We start from the raw sequence: 14,523 nt of genomic DNA on the forward strand, positions 1-14,523 counted from the left end.
TCTTGATCATTGCTATTTTCCATAGGAAAATGCCTCACCAAGTACATGCTTCCCTATGCATTTTGTAGTGGGACATGTATGGGGTCAGAGAAAGACACTAAAAACTTGCCCTAGCCATTTTAGCTCACATGTATTAACTGCTTAATGCAGGCCAGGAGCTGGGCCAAGGCTTTGACATGCCTTGCTTAATCTTCCCCCAATTCCTGCGAGGTTTTTATTCTGGTTCTGCAGATGCGGAGCCTGACACACAGAGAGGTTGATAATTTACCCAAGGTCATATGGCTCGAGGGTGCCAGCGTAAGCTTTTGAAGTCAAGTCTGCTGGCTCTGGAGCCTGAAGGTGTAACCATTGCCCTAGGCTTGTTCACTGACTTCTTGTTCAAGAGGAGTTTTCCCAGCATGTGTACTTCCTAGACAGTTCTCATAAGATCTTACTCCTTTTGGCATTTTATACTATATTCATATGATCCTTTCTCTTTTAAAAGCTAAAATAATTATTCAAGAAATATGATTCAATATTCATCATGTACAGAAGAACAGAACTTTTCTAAAAAAAAATTTTTAGATAATAAAATGCCCCATGAGGGAAAGATTATGTCCTCTTGACCCACATTTTAAAATTTTTGTATAAAATGTCTACAGTGGGTACAAAATGACTGATTCTCTTTGTCATTGGAAACATACAATTGTATAATGTGTGTCCATAACCAGACAGATGTGTTTCACAAGGAAGCTCATTTGGTCCTCAAGCATTTATTAAGCATGCCCTCTAATGAGGCTGTTGCTGGCAGCACGTGGAAACAGGGAGGAAGACCACATGGCCTCGGCTCACAGACAGACCAGAACATTAGTTCCTCCAAAGCCAGTACGGCAAGAAGTTCAGGAGAGAAAGAAATCATGACCAACTTGGAAAAGATCAACTTGCTTTGTTGGAAAAGGCTCTTGAAGGCCAATTTCTCATCTCCAGCTTCTTTCATTAGTGTTTATTGACCAGTATTGAGAAGGCCAAGCTAAGGGTAAAGCTAGGGTAGAAGAAGCCACAAGCTAACTGCAAAGAACAGAGTTAAAGAAACATATGTGCCTGGCTGGCATGGCTCAGTGGTTGAGCATCAACTTATGAACCAGGAGGTCACATGCCAGGGTTGTGGGCTCAATCCCTAGTGGGGGGCATGCAGGAGGCAGCTGATCAATAATTCTCTCTCTCAACAATGTTTCTATCTCTCTTTCTCTTTCTCCCTTCCTCTCTGAAATCAATAAAAATGTATATATTTTTTAAAAAGACACATGTGGCCTGCCTCTGAGCATACAACAGCCTGACTGAAAATGGATTATTTTTTGTTTCCAATGGTTATTAAAACAGGCAACATATGAATATGCTAAAACAAACTGAAGGTCAAGCAACACAAAGTATTAAGCTTCCTTTCCACCTTCAGAGGCAGCCTGGTTCGTGGGCTCCTTCAAAAGAGGGGTCCATGCATTTATAACGGACAAGGTGTATAATGCCTTCAGCTTCTTGGCTTCTCGGGACTGTGAGGTGGCCCATTCCCAAGGTCTGGCCACAGGGATGAGTCAGAAATGTGGGGAATGCAGAGTTAAATCAGGGAGAATGCTCCAGGCTGGTGAACACAGAGCCCCACCCTGTTGGCCACCTTCTGTGTGCTGGGACTGCAGGCTGTGGACAGGGGAGGGGGAGCCAGAACTTCACTAGGCACTGCACATCTTTTGCAGAGGAGCAAAGTATGTAGTGAGCATGGAAGGCAGATGAGAGATTCTGGAAAATTCCAAGGAGGTAAATATATTTTTATTGATTTCAGAGAGGAAGGGGGAGGGAGAGAGAGAGATAGAAACATCAAGGATGAGAGAGAATAATTGATTGGCTTCCTTCTGCATACTCCCCACTGGGGATCGAGCCCACAACTCAGACATGTGCCCTTGACCAGAATTGAACCCAGGACCCTTCAGTCCCCAGGCCGATGCTCTACCCACTGAGCCAAACGAGCTAGGGCCCAAGGAGGTTTTACTCACAAGGCAGGTTGGGCCGGCTGGTTAGGATTTCCTTGCTGGGGAGCTGGGGAGAGTGCTACCCGGTGGGGTCTAGGGCAGTGCCTCCGTGGTGAAGAGAGAAGTTTTTAAATGTCTGCCTTTCTAAAACTACTCTCCCTGCATCTCAGAAGCACCCAGCTGGTGTGTATCCTCCAGAATAGCAAATCCAGTTATTTGTATCCCTATTCTCTGATATATTTATAAAGTAATGAATGGTCCATTAACTAAGTTAGGGCCTCTTTCTACAGCCACCTCTTCACGTGCACCCCTCAGCAGGAGGTTGTTGACATGGGCTGCAGCCTTCCAGCCTCAATTCCCTCCCTTCACCACCTCCCCTACTCTTCTCCCTCTCCCGCCCCTCCCCGGGTTATTTGGGAGATTAGAGTTCATTAATTAAATCCTGTGCTTAGATCGAACTGTAACATTATTCCAATCACATTTATCTTGCAGGCGGCGGAGGAGATGGCAGCCTCGCTGGAAACGCGCGGGGGAGCTTGAGCCTGCAGCCCCAGATGCACAGCGCTGCGCACTCCCTATCCTCCCTATCGGCGCCGCAGCGCAGACCCTCCATCTTCCTGCTCAGCTTCCCCGCCCGCTCACCCAGCCTTGAGGGTCCCATTTCTCTCTGGGGCCCTGGCCCACCCCCACACCTCCTCCTGCCTCTGTGGCTCCCCGACCCGGTCCCCTCCCCCTAGCCCCGCCACACACGCTGACACGCGCGAGAACACACACGCCTGACACGCCAGCGAGCTGCTGGCTGCTCAATGGACCGATTTCCCCGCTGTTCCTGATCCCAGCCCAGCCCAGCCCGGGATGAGAAATTGCAAAATGGCCCGGGTCGCCAGTGTGCTGGGGCTGGTCATGCTCAGTGTTGCCCTGCTGATTTTATCGCTCATCAGCTACGTATCCCTGAAAAAGGAGAACATCTTCACCACTTCCAAGTACGCCAGCCCGGGGGCGCCCCGAATGTACATGCTCCACGCGGGATTCCGGTGAGTGAGGGCCTCCGAGCGCCCTCGGGCATCTGGTATATGGGGGAGGGGGAGGGGGAGGGCAATGAGGTGGGTGTTTGGGGTTCTCTGAGCTACTTTGGGCAAGATAAGCTGCGTGGTCCTTCCACTCCTCTCTTCGATTCTGCCTCCTCCCTTTTGTTTTTTAACCCAAAGCCTCTAAACTATCGATGTGATTGCATGTCTCATATTCTTCTTTGGCACCCCTTCCCCATTTTCAAAAAGGGGGTAGGGTTTAAGGAGAATGATGGTCGAGAGAGAAGCACTGTGTGTTTGGGGGCAGGGGGAGGTGAACCGGGAGATGGACGTGGGTGAGGTGAGTGCCTTCCCTGGGCCCTGTCCACAGACTCCGAGGCCGGCTCTGGGCAGTCCAGAGGCGATTTAATGGCGCAGGCGCCGCACTCCCCTTGTAACCTCCTCCACTCCCATCCCTCGCCCCCCATATACCATCAAATGTTGTGAGAGTCTGCTTTTACCAAGCCCCCTGGGGAATTTTACCTTGATCCTTTAACCCAGGCTGCCACCCTTCCCCCTGGCGCCCCACCCCCACCCCCGCCTTTCCCGGGATTTCTGCAATTTCCCCCGCCCTCCTAAGGGCCTCCTACCCTCGCCCCAGGTCTAAGCCACAGCCTGGAGCTAGGCTGGACTGGGCAGGGGCAGGCTCCAGGCGCCGCTTGACACAACTCATGGGGACCCCCGTCCCTACCTTTGACCCCCTAGGAGTTCTCACAGCAAGGCCTCCTGTTGGGTGGGTGGCAAATACAAGCTGCCACTCTGTGGTCCAAGCAGGGCCAGAAGTGCAAACCCTAGAGAAGCCCAGCCGGGCCGGTAGCTTCTGGGGTCCCCAGTCAGAGACTGGGAGTGAAGTCAGACCTACACTCGGGAAGGAAGAGGTTAAGGCAGCAGCCGCCCCCAGCCTTCCCCAGGTCTCCTGAGTCCTCAGCCCTTTCCCTAAAAATCAATTCGCCAGGGCAGCCACCAGCGTGGCGCGGCGCTGTCCGCGGTGCTGACTCCTGGTCCTCGCCGCACATCAGGCTCCAGCCTTGCGCCCGCGCCCGCCCCTGCTCTCCTCTCCGCAAGACGGCCATTTTATGGTCTCTCCCGGACCCAGAGGGATGGACAATGGAAACGGATTTCCCTGGTTCTTTTTCTTCCTCCCGGGTGTGTGTGGGGAGCAGAGAGTGAACCAAAGGGGGAGGGGGCCCTGTGGTGGATGGAGCCCGTGTGCGCGCCAGCCCCCTCCCCCCCCCCCCCCCCCAGCCGGCGGGGCGTTAATGGCTCCCTTGGCTTCCCCAGCTGAGGCCAGCGTGTCTATCTGTACTCGTACTCCTCTCCAGGTCACAATTTGCGCTGAAGTTTCTAAATCCGTCATTTGTGCCCATTACGAATTCTCTGGCCCACGATCTTCAAGACAAACCTTCTAAGTGGACATTTAATCGGACAGCGTTTTTACATCAAAGGTAGGCTAGGTGGAAAAGGTCCAAAGATATTTTTGAATTCTGGAGCTCAAAAAAGAAAACAAAACAAAATAATCAAACAAAAAAATTCTGTCCCCCACCCTGAGATGTGATGTATTTGCATTGCCTTCTTGGCCTAAGTGTACAAAGGCTGATTGGAAACCCTTTTTGATGTATGCAGTGCCCTCTCAAAAAGAAAACATCAGGAAGGCCAATTTGAGTGGGAGAAAAAAAGGCATTTCCAATATCCTCCAAATTTGGGCTTAGTTGAGCACCATGATTTATAGTTAACATGCATGGCTGCCAAAGCCATCTATTTTTTTAAGTTAATTGTAAATGCGTTTTCATTCCCCCACTGGAAAAAAAAATGTTTAAATAAAATAGTATTGTCTCAGTGAAACAACCAGAAAATACTATAATTCATCCCTGTCAGATTACTATGAAAATCTTGGCCCCAATATATGCAGGTACTTAAGAATGGTTTTGTCTACTTGTTTTCATTAAACTTTGACAATTTTTAATATATTAAAATATTAAAATATTTTAATAAAAGCTACCCAATAGCATTCTTATGTGTTGTCTTGTAGCAGCCTCCTTTATAGATGAAGGAGTTGATGTGCTATAGGGTTAGCAGTTGAGGTTTTGGTTTTGGGTTGTTTTTGTTTTTGAGGTGGGGAGGAAGGATTAGATTTATTCAAATGTATTTATTCTCCTCAGTGACTCTGGTCTACTTTTAGCAACCCCCAGATAAATCATTACTCCTCCCTTCTTGGTGGGATTATTATGCTGCTAAATGTGGGCCATCTAGTGTATTCATTAGGGGTGGGAGCACTTATTTTAAATTCTTATTTTACCAGTCTATTTAGGGGATTGTGTCTTGGTCAGAACATTTCTAATTATTGCCTCACTCTTTAATTTAATGACAGATTTAAAGCAAATTTAATAGATATCCATGGTGTTGTGAAAATGTTATTTACTTAAAAAGTTGACATACTTTTTTTGACATAATCATGTGATCATGATGAAAACTTTTAAAACACTTTAATTAAAAATTAACCTATGACAATAATTGATTAATTCTAAAACCCAGGAAGTGCCTTTTTTTAACCATTGGGTTTTTTAATACAATATTAATTTTATAGAAAATCTAGAAAACATTAATGGGTAGGACACGTTATTCCTTTTCCCAAAACATATTTTTAATTCAATAAAAATATTCTTCACACACTAGGCCATGTGACCCAAATGACCAGCCAGAACAATATTTCTTTCTCAAATCTTCCCTCCTTTCAACCCATGCATTAGGTAATCCGTAATTAATTTTCCCAGCATCATTTTAAACTTACTTTTACCTTTGTAACAACGTGTAAAGAGCAGTATTGATAACTTTGGAAGTTTTGTATTAAACTTTCAGTTTATGTTGCTCTGTACTTTGACTAAGTAATTAAAAAAATAAAATTCTAGGTAAAGTAATGATATGCAAAGCATTTAGTTTCAATCTTGCTATTTTTTTCATGCAAAAGACAAAGAAAATTCAATGTGATTTCTTAGAATTGGAGAATCTTATAGCAAGTTACTCAGCTCTCTTAAATATTTTAAATAGCTGGGACTTTAAGAGATGCTTACTTTTACTAAAAGCTCAACATGAAAGCAACCTGAAATTAGTACTAAGTATCACCTTCACCTTGTTTATTCTCTGAATTCTTAGAATATACACACTTTTCCAGGATTTGCAATAGCCTCTTCTTCTGAGGATTAGGTATCTCCAACTAAATTGTGTTTCTATATAATCAAGTAGAAAAATATTCCTGTTTTATTATTCAAAGGACCTTAATGAGATTATCATCTCATTTCCATTAAATATTCAAATACACCCACTTCCATCACCATTTTCATATTTTAATAATAGATAATACTATACTGACTCATATCCAGTTGGCTCTTATTTGTACACTAGTGATATTTGATATTCCCTGCATTTTTCTTCCACACTTCAGCAACTGTTGCCAGTCCAACAGCAAACAAGTAGTCCCTAGTACAAACTCTAAGTCACCAATGTGTGTGCATTAATGTGAGCTCCTTGGGGCCTGTGTCAATTGTCTCCCCGTCTTTCTGACATAGTTTAACCTGTGCCTTCCCCTTAATCAAATATACTCTTCATGTAGAGCAGAAAACCAAAGAATAGCAGCTAAAACTGTTAAGTTACAACACTTACAAGCCCTGAAGGATTACATTCACAAATTGACTGAGAGATTAACATGTCTATAGGTTCTGAAACAGTCTCCCCTCAAAGACCACAATTATTATGAATGTATAATCTTTCTTGGATTCAATGTGCCTATGATTCTTGTCTGAATGAAATGGCAGCATAAGACATAAGATGGAAAATCAATTTTGAATGGGATGTATTTAATGAATTTCTTTTTATTTTAGGCAAGAAATTCTTCAGCATGTCGATGTAATAAAAAATTTTTCTTTGACCAAGAATAGTGTTCGGATCGGACAACTGATGCACTATGATTATTCCAACCATAAATATGTTTTCTCTATTAGCAATAACTTCCGATCACTGCTTCCAGATGTGTCACCCATTGTGAATAAGCATTATAATGTCTGTGCTGTGGTTGGAAATAGTGGGATCCTGACAGGGAGCCGGTGTGGACAAGAAATAGATAAGTCAGATTTTGTTTTCCGTTGCAATTTCGCCCCTACGGAGGCTTTCCAAAGAGATGTTGGAAGGAAAACCAACCTTACCACCTTCAACCCCAGCATCCTGGAAAAATATTACAACAATCTTTTGACCATTCAGGACCGTAACAACTTTTTCCTCAGTTTAAAAAAGCTCGATGGGGCCATTCTTTGGATCCCTGCATTTTTCTTCCACACTTCAGCAACTGTTACCAGGACATTAGTTGACTTTTTTGTTGAACACAGAGGTCAGTTAAAAGTCCAATTGGCTTGGCCTGGGAATATAATGCAACATGTCAACAGGTGTGTATATTTTATTGCCTTTAACTCATACCCCACCAGATGGCAAATCAATATTGTAATCTCTTGGGGGTGGGAACTACTGGATTAGTTCATTGTTGTGGTTAGCTTAGTACTTTAGGGCAAACTCCTGTGTTTTGTAATGAATGAATGAACCATTCTAGGTAAGAAGTTCAATCTCCTACCCCTAGTTGGTCACTAAGTGCCAAATGGGGGTACTGGTGGTTCATCATCCTACTGTCTCTATCTCTGTCCTCTGCCTTAGTGGTAAGCCCCCCAAGCAGTCATGAATCATCACAGATCAAGAATTTTCTTTAAATGGGTAGCTATGGCCTAATAATGCCAACTGCAAAATTAGACAAATTAAGTATTTTTTTAAAGATGCAATTAACTTAAAATACTTCTTTATTTGATATTTGGATGTTTTATAGATGTCCAAAATAGATGAACACATAGATAAATCATAAATTGCATAATCTGCCTTTGAAATTTTGGATTTGAATGAGAAAATATGTGAATAGTATTTTATGGGCACCTTGTTCCCTTGTAATTTGATAGACAGATTGACCAGAAATGCAATATTTTTATGTAGTCTGATGACTCTTAACTCTGGTTATACATTGGAATCATTTGGATAACTTTTTAAAATACTATTGCCTAGGCTCTACTTCAAGAGATTCTATTGTAATCGGTCTGGTGGAGGAGGAGGGTAGGGGCAGGTAGTTGGTATGTCTTAATAACTCCCCAGATGACTCTAACATGCAGTCAGAATTGGAAACCACTAATCCAGGGGCATTTTATAAAGCAGTATTAATTGTAGTTTTTTTTTCTTTAAATCATCTGAGGAAATTTACTCAACTCTTATTTACCCATATGCAAGTAGCCCAAATGTACTAACATGTTGTCCAGATATTACTACAAGTTACAGTGGGTTCTGGGACGCCTGGTGAAAAGAGGGAATTCCAAAGACTTTTATCTCACAGTAGATTTTCCCATCCTGTACTCCCCTAAAGTTTTCCAAATTTAAGATCTGTTTAGCTCACCTCTCATAGAAGGAAGAATCATCATCTAATAAACTGGTATGTATTTAACAGGTAGGGTGACACCATCATTTAAAGTCCAAACTAGAACATTTTATTTGAGAGAAAGAGGACATTGTTAATAATTACAAGGACTGTTCCAGTTTTCCAGGTTGTATGTTTTGCAGCCCACACAAGAAAGAGGTAATGCAGCCCAACTCCTAAGTTTAAAGATGAATTAACCAAGGTACAAAGAACACGAGTTATTTACCCAATGTAACTGTCCAAAAAGGGGGCAGAACCAGAATGAGAAGCTGGCCTCGCCTGTGATCTTTTGACCTCATCATTTTGCTCCTCTTGGCTCTATTTAAATTCAGCAGTACCAAAGTATTTGTCACTAGTCATTCTAACTCCTATTAAGTTAGAATATTAAAACCAAGATTGAACATTTACATTTCAACTGGTATGGTAAAGGATTATCTTTAAAGCCTTCAAGTAGTGAAGAAGGAACTGTATATGCTCAGAAACTTCAGGAAACTGGCCTTTGTGTCTGCCCTGCCCCACCTTTCAGAAGGCCCAGAGAATTAGCCGTAGTGTCCCACAGCCACTCAGGCTTGAACCAGATACACTGATTCAATGAAAACGTGAATGAAATACAGTCCATAGAAACTGATTCATGAACAATTTAATTCTGCTACACAGCCAATGATATAAATACACACACACACACACAAGCACCACAGCTATCTCAAATATTTGGCATTGTAGGAAGAAAGGCTTCAGAATACTATCTAAACATGGAAGTAACAAGAACCATAATTTAGCTTTTTTTAAGTTCAGAAAGTGTATAAATACTTTTTTAGGTCCTGACATGCTAAAGAAGGACTTGGGAAGCTCTAGTTGGAAAACAAAGGATCAGGGAATATGATTTTTTACAAGAGAATATTAAAATCTTTTCAAACCCAAAAAGAAAGATTTAAACTCTAGGTTTGGAAAAGGAAGTGACATAAGAGATCCCTTTAGAGTAAACAATCCCCTCCCACTCCCAAGGTCCCCTTGTGTATGAGAAGCCTAGTCACTCTCACAGGTGGGCCTCTGTGGTGTCACCACTGAGTCAGAGCCCTAGAGTCTAGGCCAGTGATGGAGAACCTATGACATACGTGAACTCATTTTTTGGTTGATTTTTCTTTGTTAAATGGAATTTAAATATATAAAATAAATATCAAAAATATAAATCTTTGTTTTACTATGGTTGCAAATATCAAAAAATTTCTATATATGACACAGCACCAGAGTTAAGTTAGGGTTTTTCAAAATGCTGACACGCCGAGCTCAAAAGGTTTGCCATCACTGGTCTAGGCCAACCCAGAGGCAGGGTGGGCTTCCAACATGTGCAGCCTTGTGGTTCACACAGAAGCCCGTTTTTAGAAGGGCCCAGCACCTGGTTTAATAATCTGCTACTGCACTCTTGAAATTCTCAATACATTTTACAATGAGGACCTACATTTTCATTTTGCTCCTAGTCTCACAAATTATGCAGCTAGTCCTACCCAGAGGTGTTTTGTGGTCTAAAAGATAGATTCAAAGCAAGTACTGTCAAAGTTGCTTGGACAAACTGACCTCCAACCCAGTCAAATGACCTCTCACCGAAATTTTCAATACTAGCCACTGAATCCACCTATACTTATTGTTCCACAGGTACTGGAAAAACAAACATTTGTCGCCCAAACGGCTGAGCACAGGTATTCTTATGTACACCCTTGCATCAGCAATATGTGAAGAGATCCACTTGTATGGATTTTGGCCTTTTGGATTTGACCCCAACACCAGGGAAGATCTTCCATACCATTACTATGACAAAAAAGGAACCAAATTTACCACCAAGTGGCAGGAGTCCCACCAGCTGCCCGCTGAGTTTCAGCTGCTGTACCGAATGCATGGGGAAGGGCTCACCAAGCTGACTCTGTCACACTGTGCCTAAGAACTCCAAACAGAAAGTGCCAAATGGTGGTTTAAAAAGTGCCCCAAATCAAATTGAATAGTCATCAGAATAGAACCCTAGAGAATTTCTGATAAGGACTGTCTGCCATTTAAAGGAAAGATGTCTCCTCTCCCTCTGTTGCACTGCTCTCTTATGGGTCTTAGCAGGACAGACGCATTGAAGCCACATGATTAAAACTTGAATGATAAATGGAATGTTGCATTTGGAACCATGCTGCTAACAAATGGTTTGACGTATTTTCCTATTTGTATTTTAATAATAAACTGCCTCCCATTTTATGAGGACTGGAGCTGGAGTTTCTGCAGCTTTGCTCAAGATGTAGTGCTCATAATGAGAGGCCTCTGGTCCACTTGGGCAGGATTTCATTTTTTCCTGTGTGGGATCGGACTCTTCAAAATGGAAACATAAAAAATTGTTATGCATATCTCATCTCTCCATCTCTATCCCCCTCTTTCCCTCTCTCCCTCTATCTCTATGTCTCTCCTTTTCCCCACTGCCATGGAGTGTAATAATTTGCTAGGAATCATAGTGAATTAGTTTTGCTTGCATATGTTGCATCTGTATTTGATGTGCTCAAGGCTCTGGGTAACTTTGATGTTTCATGACAAACTGAGCAAATCATGATGGATCTCGTTATGATTACTTTGATAAGAAATGCCTCTTATGAAGTTCTCACTATCGAGACAGTCTTTCTACAGCAGAGTGGTCCATCCGTGGCAAGTGTCATATAATGCAGTGCATCTTTTACTATTACAGAGAAAGCCTATGTCTTGGGTGGCATGGCCACTTGTCATGAGTGCTATTATGGCAAATCATTCTGTTGCCACATCTGCAAGGGCATTCCAGCCTGGGTTTAGTGCCTCTCACAATCCCAATTCAAGCACTGGGCTGGGAATACTCTCAGAATATAGAAGCAATGGGTCAACTTAAGAGTCTGGGACATAGGCAAGAAGAATGCTTAGAAGTTTTCATGGATCCTGTATACCTTAAAGTGTTGTAACCATGTTGCCCATTCAAAGCCTTTGAGAACCAGCCAGATTTGAGCAAAGTAGAAGCTTCAAGGTTGGCCAGGCCCCCATTTGAATAGTGCTCAGGTGAGATCAACTTCACTATCATTGTGTCCACCAGCACTGCTCCAGAAAACATTTTCTCTCTTCAAAACAATTGTAGACACTGGATATTCCCCCTTCCCACTGAAATCAGATCTATACATCTACAGATTTAGTATTTCAAAATGAAAAGCCATTGTGCAGTGGCAAAATCTGGTACTAAATAACTCTTGTAATTTGAGATGTGCAGACTTGCCATGAAGAAATTAGTGGGCCATTCTCTTTTTCATTATTTCAGCCTTAGAAGTAGAAATCACATCACTTCCATCCGTGGCTTTTCACTGGGCAGCATTTTGTTCTTCCAATTCAGCCCAAAGTCTGGCCAAGTTGATGTTAAATTTTAATAAGAATTTCTTTCTTCTTTCCAAATGCCAGTCAAGCATATCTATAATACATTTGGGTGGGGTAGCCTGTTCTTTTCCAGAAATCTCATTTAGATTTCTTGCAATGTTACAAATACTGTTGAAAAGAATTGCTGTCGTTCAGTAATCGATCAGCTCACCACCCCCGCCCCTTTGGGAAAGTATAATCATGCCTAAAATTAAACCAAATACAATATGGAAAGACATAGTCCTTATGCTCATGGTCTGCCTGGTTCTGAATGGGAGCTGTCTTATTCCAATTTTTTTTTAAAAGCTAATTAGAGAACCCTACATAGACCCAGATATTAACTAATGAAAGAAAAAACATACAGGTTCAAATATGTTGCCAATTGTGACATCTTACAACACTGATTGATGGCAATCATCCAAATAGATGGGGAGAAATAGGAATAGATATTTCAAAATGGAAAACACAGAACAGATTGATATTTGAAATAATTATAAATTTTTAAATTTTAAATTTCTAAATTCAATGGTATAATTTGATGCCTAGCAAAACCCTGTCACTCTAAAGAGGATGCTACTACAGTTCTCATGCTGGGCTCTGTCAAGATCACTGCAAGATTGATAACTGACAAAATGTTTAGTTGGCTCTTCCTAAGCACTTAGTTCATTAGGTTACAGCTAAGTGATATTAATGCCAATACTGCACAGGCCAGATTTTGACTCGAGACTAGAGTTTTAATCCCAATGTGCCCATTAAAATTCACTAAATACAAATATGTAGACACTTTGAACCAGACAAGTTAAAAAAGCAAAGAACCAGAATCCCTAAAACCAGTTAAGTCAGTGGTTCTCAACCTTCTGGCCCTTTAAATATAGTTCCTCATGTTGTGACCCAACCATAAACTTATTTTCGTTGCTACTTCATAACTGTAATGTTGCTACTGTTATGAATCATAATGTAGATATCTGATATGCAGGATGGTCTTAGGCGACCCCTGTGAAAGGGTCGTTCGACTGCCAAAGGGGTCGCGACCCACAGGTTGAGAACCGCTAAGTTAAGCGATCTATGGTGGAACATTTAAATTAAATCTCATCATAAAGTCAAGTGTTTGTTGGGTTTTTTAAAATCTCATTTCACTCTTGGCTCCATCTTAATCTAGAGTGGGAGAACTTTTCCATCTCCCAACATCATTTCATCTTTCACTTTCACAAGAACTCAAAATGTTGAAGAAATGGACTTGTGCCCCAGAACTAGAAGGGTTAGAGACCAGGCTTATATCCTGTTTCTAGGAAGGGCTTCCTAAGCCAAAAAGGTAACTCTTCCCCTTTCTTTAAAAATCTCTGAAGAAAATCCTAAGCCCTCCCACAGTAAGTAGTTAACCACCATTTTTATAATTTATAAATTTTATATACAGCCTACTTTCCTCCTATTGCAAAAATTAGATGCAATATGTAGGTAAAGCATTTATCCCAGTTTTCAGCTTGTAGTAAGCACTCAATATATGGCAGTTTTTACAGTTATTTTTATTGTTAGTTATGCCCTTGACCTACAGTTCCAGCATAGAGAAAAACAGCCTCTAGCTCATTATACAAAATCTCTTTCTGTTTTTAAAGACTGTTCCAAATATTAAACCTATATAACCACTGTCATGAACAAAAGAGTTGGTGAATCCCGTAAGTCCTGATATGAAAGGCAGAGGTGCCAGTAACCAGAACTTCCTGTGTGGTCAAGAGCAGTGAACTGGGAAGGCAGGACCTGTAGCTGGATCAGTTGGGTCCCCCCTCATGATTCAGCTACAGATACAAACCCCTGGCTTTTTCATTGCCCTTGCTTTATTAGTTCTAGGTTAAATGCATCCTTTTGACAGAATCTTTCTTCTTTACCAATATTCACAGCAGAGTCCACCCTCAACAACTGGAATAAATTTCACCATAAAACCCCCAACACATGATACCAGTACAAATGACCAATTCAGTTGCAGAGGTAATAAAGCCCCACGAACTTTTAGCAACCTGCTTAATGCTAGTCCGTTAAGTTTTCACGGTTGTTCTGAATGTCATGCACAGACATGTAGTTCCAAGGGTGACAGATTTAAAATGTGATATCAAGAATGCCTCCCACACCCAGAAAATCTTTTTCATATCTGATAATTAAACACCTATGGTTCCTCTTCCTTTGTTTCTGTGTCTTAAATGTACTTAACCTTTGTAAAAGTACTTGTGCTTAGTAGTATCATGTGCCTAGCAGTGCTGACTGTGACCACTGTGCCATCTGTCTGTGACTTTGATATCAGGCACCTGACCATGGGGCTACCAGCCAGAATATGCAAAGGGAGAGGCTGCCTCAGCCTCCTTGTGCCTGAGCCTCCAGTTATCCATGAATGTGAATGCCAGGACTAACCTATTTGGTGGGGAAGCCAAGGAATGGAAGAGCATTTCTTCTGACTTTGGGCAAGGTACTAATTATTAAACACTCTTACACAGCAAAGAGATGTTGACCTGAGGCCCAAGGAAGCAGGAACAGAATTATAGAACCCTAGGACACTGAAATTGGAAGAGCCTTTGAG

The 14,523-nt window shown here is 42.1% G+C and overlaps 1 protein-coding gene across 1 annotated transcript; it reads left to right on the forward strand.

Annotated features, from left to right (window-relative positions):
- The first annotated feature begins 2,664 nt into the window (after positions 1-2,664).
- On the forward strand, positions 2,665-10,497 carry ST8SIA3 (ST8 alpha-N-acetyl-neuraminide alpha-2,8-sialyltransferase 3). Its single transcript, XM_059706187.1, has 4 exons — positions 2,665-3,034; positions 4,390-4,512; positions 6,943-7,500; positions 10,215-10,497. The coding sequence occupies exons 1-4, from the start codon at positions 2,856-2,858 to the stop codon at positions 10,495-10,497; spliced, it is 1,143 nt and encodes a 380-aa protein (XP_059562170.1). The 5' UTR covers positions 2,665-2,855.
- The last annotated feature ends 4,026 nt before the right edge of the window (positions 10,498-14,523 follow it).

Source organism: Myotis daubentonii, chromosome 8 (genome assembly GCF_963259705.1).
Source record: "Myotis daubentonii chromosome 8, mMyoDau2.1, whole genome shotgun sequence".
NCBI classification, from domain to species: domain Eukaryota; kingdom Metazoa; phylum Chordata; class Mammalia; order Chiroptera; family Vespertilionidae; genus Myotis; species Myotis daubentonii.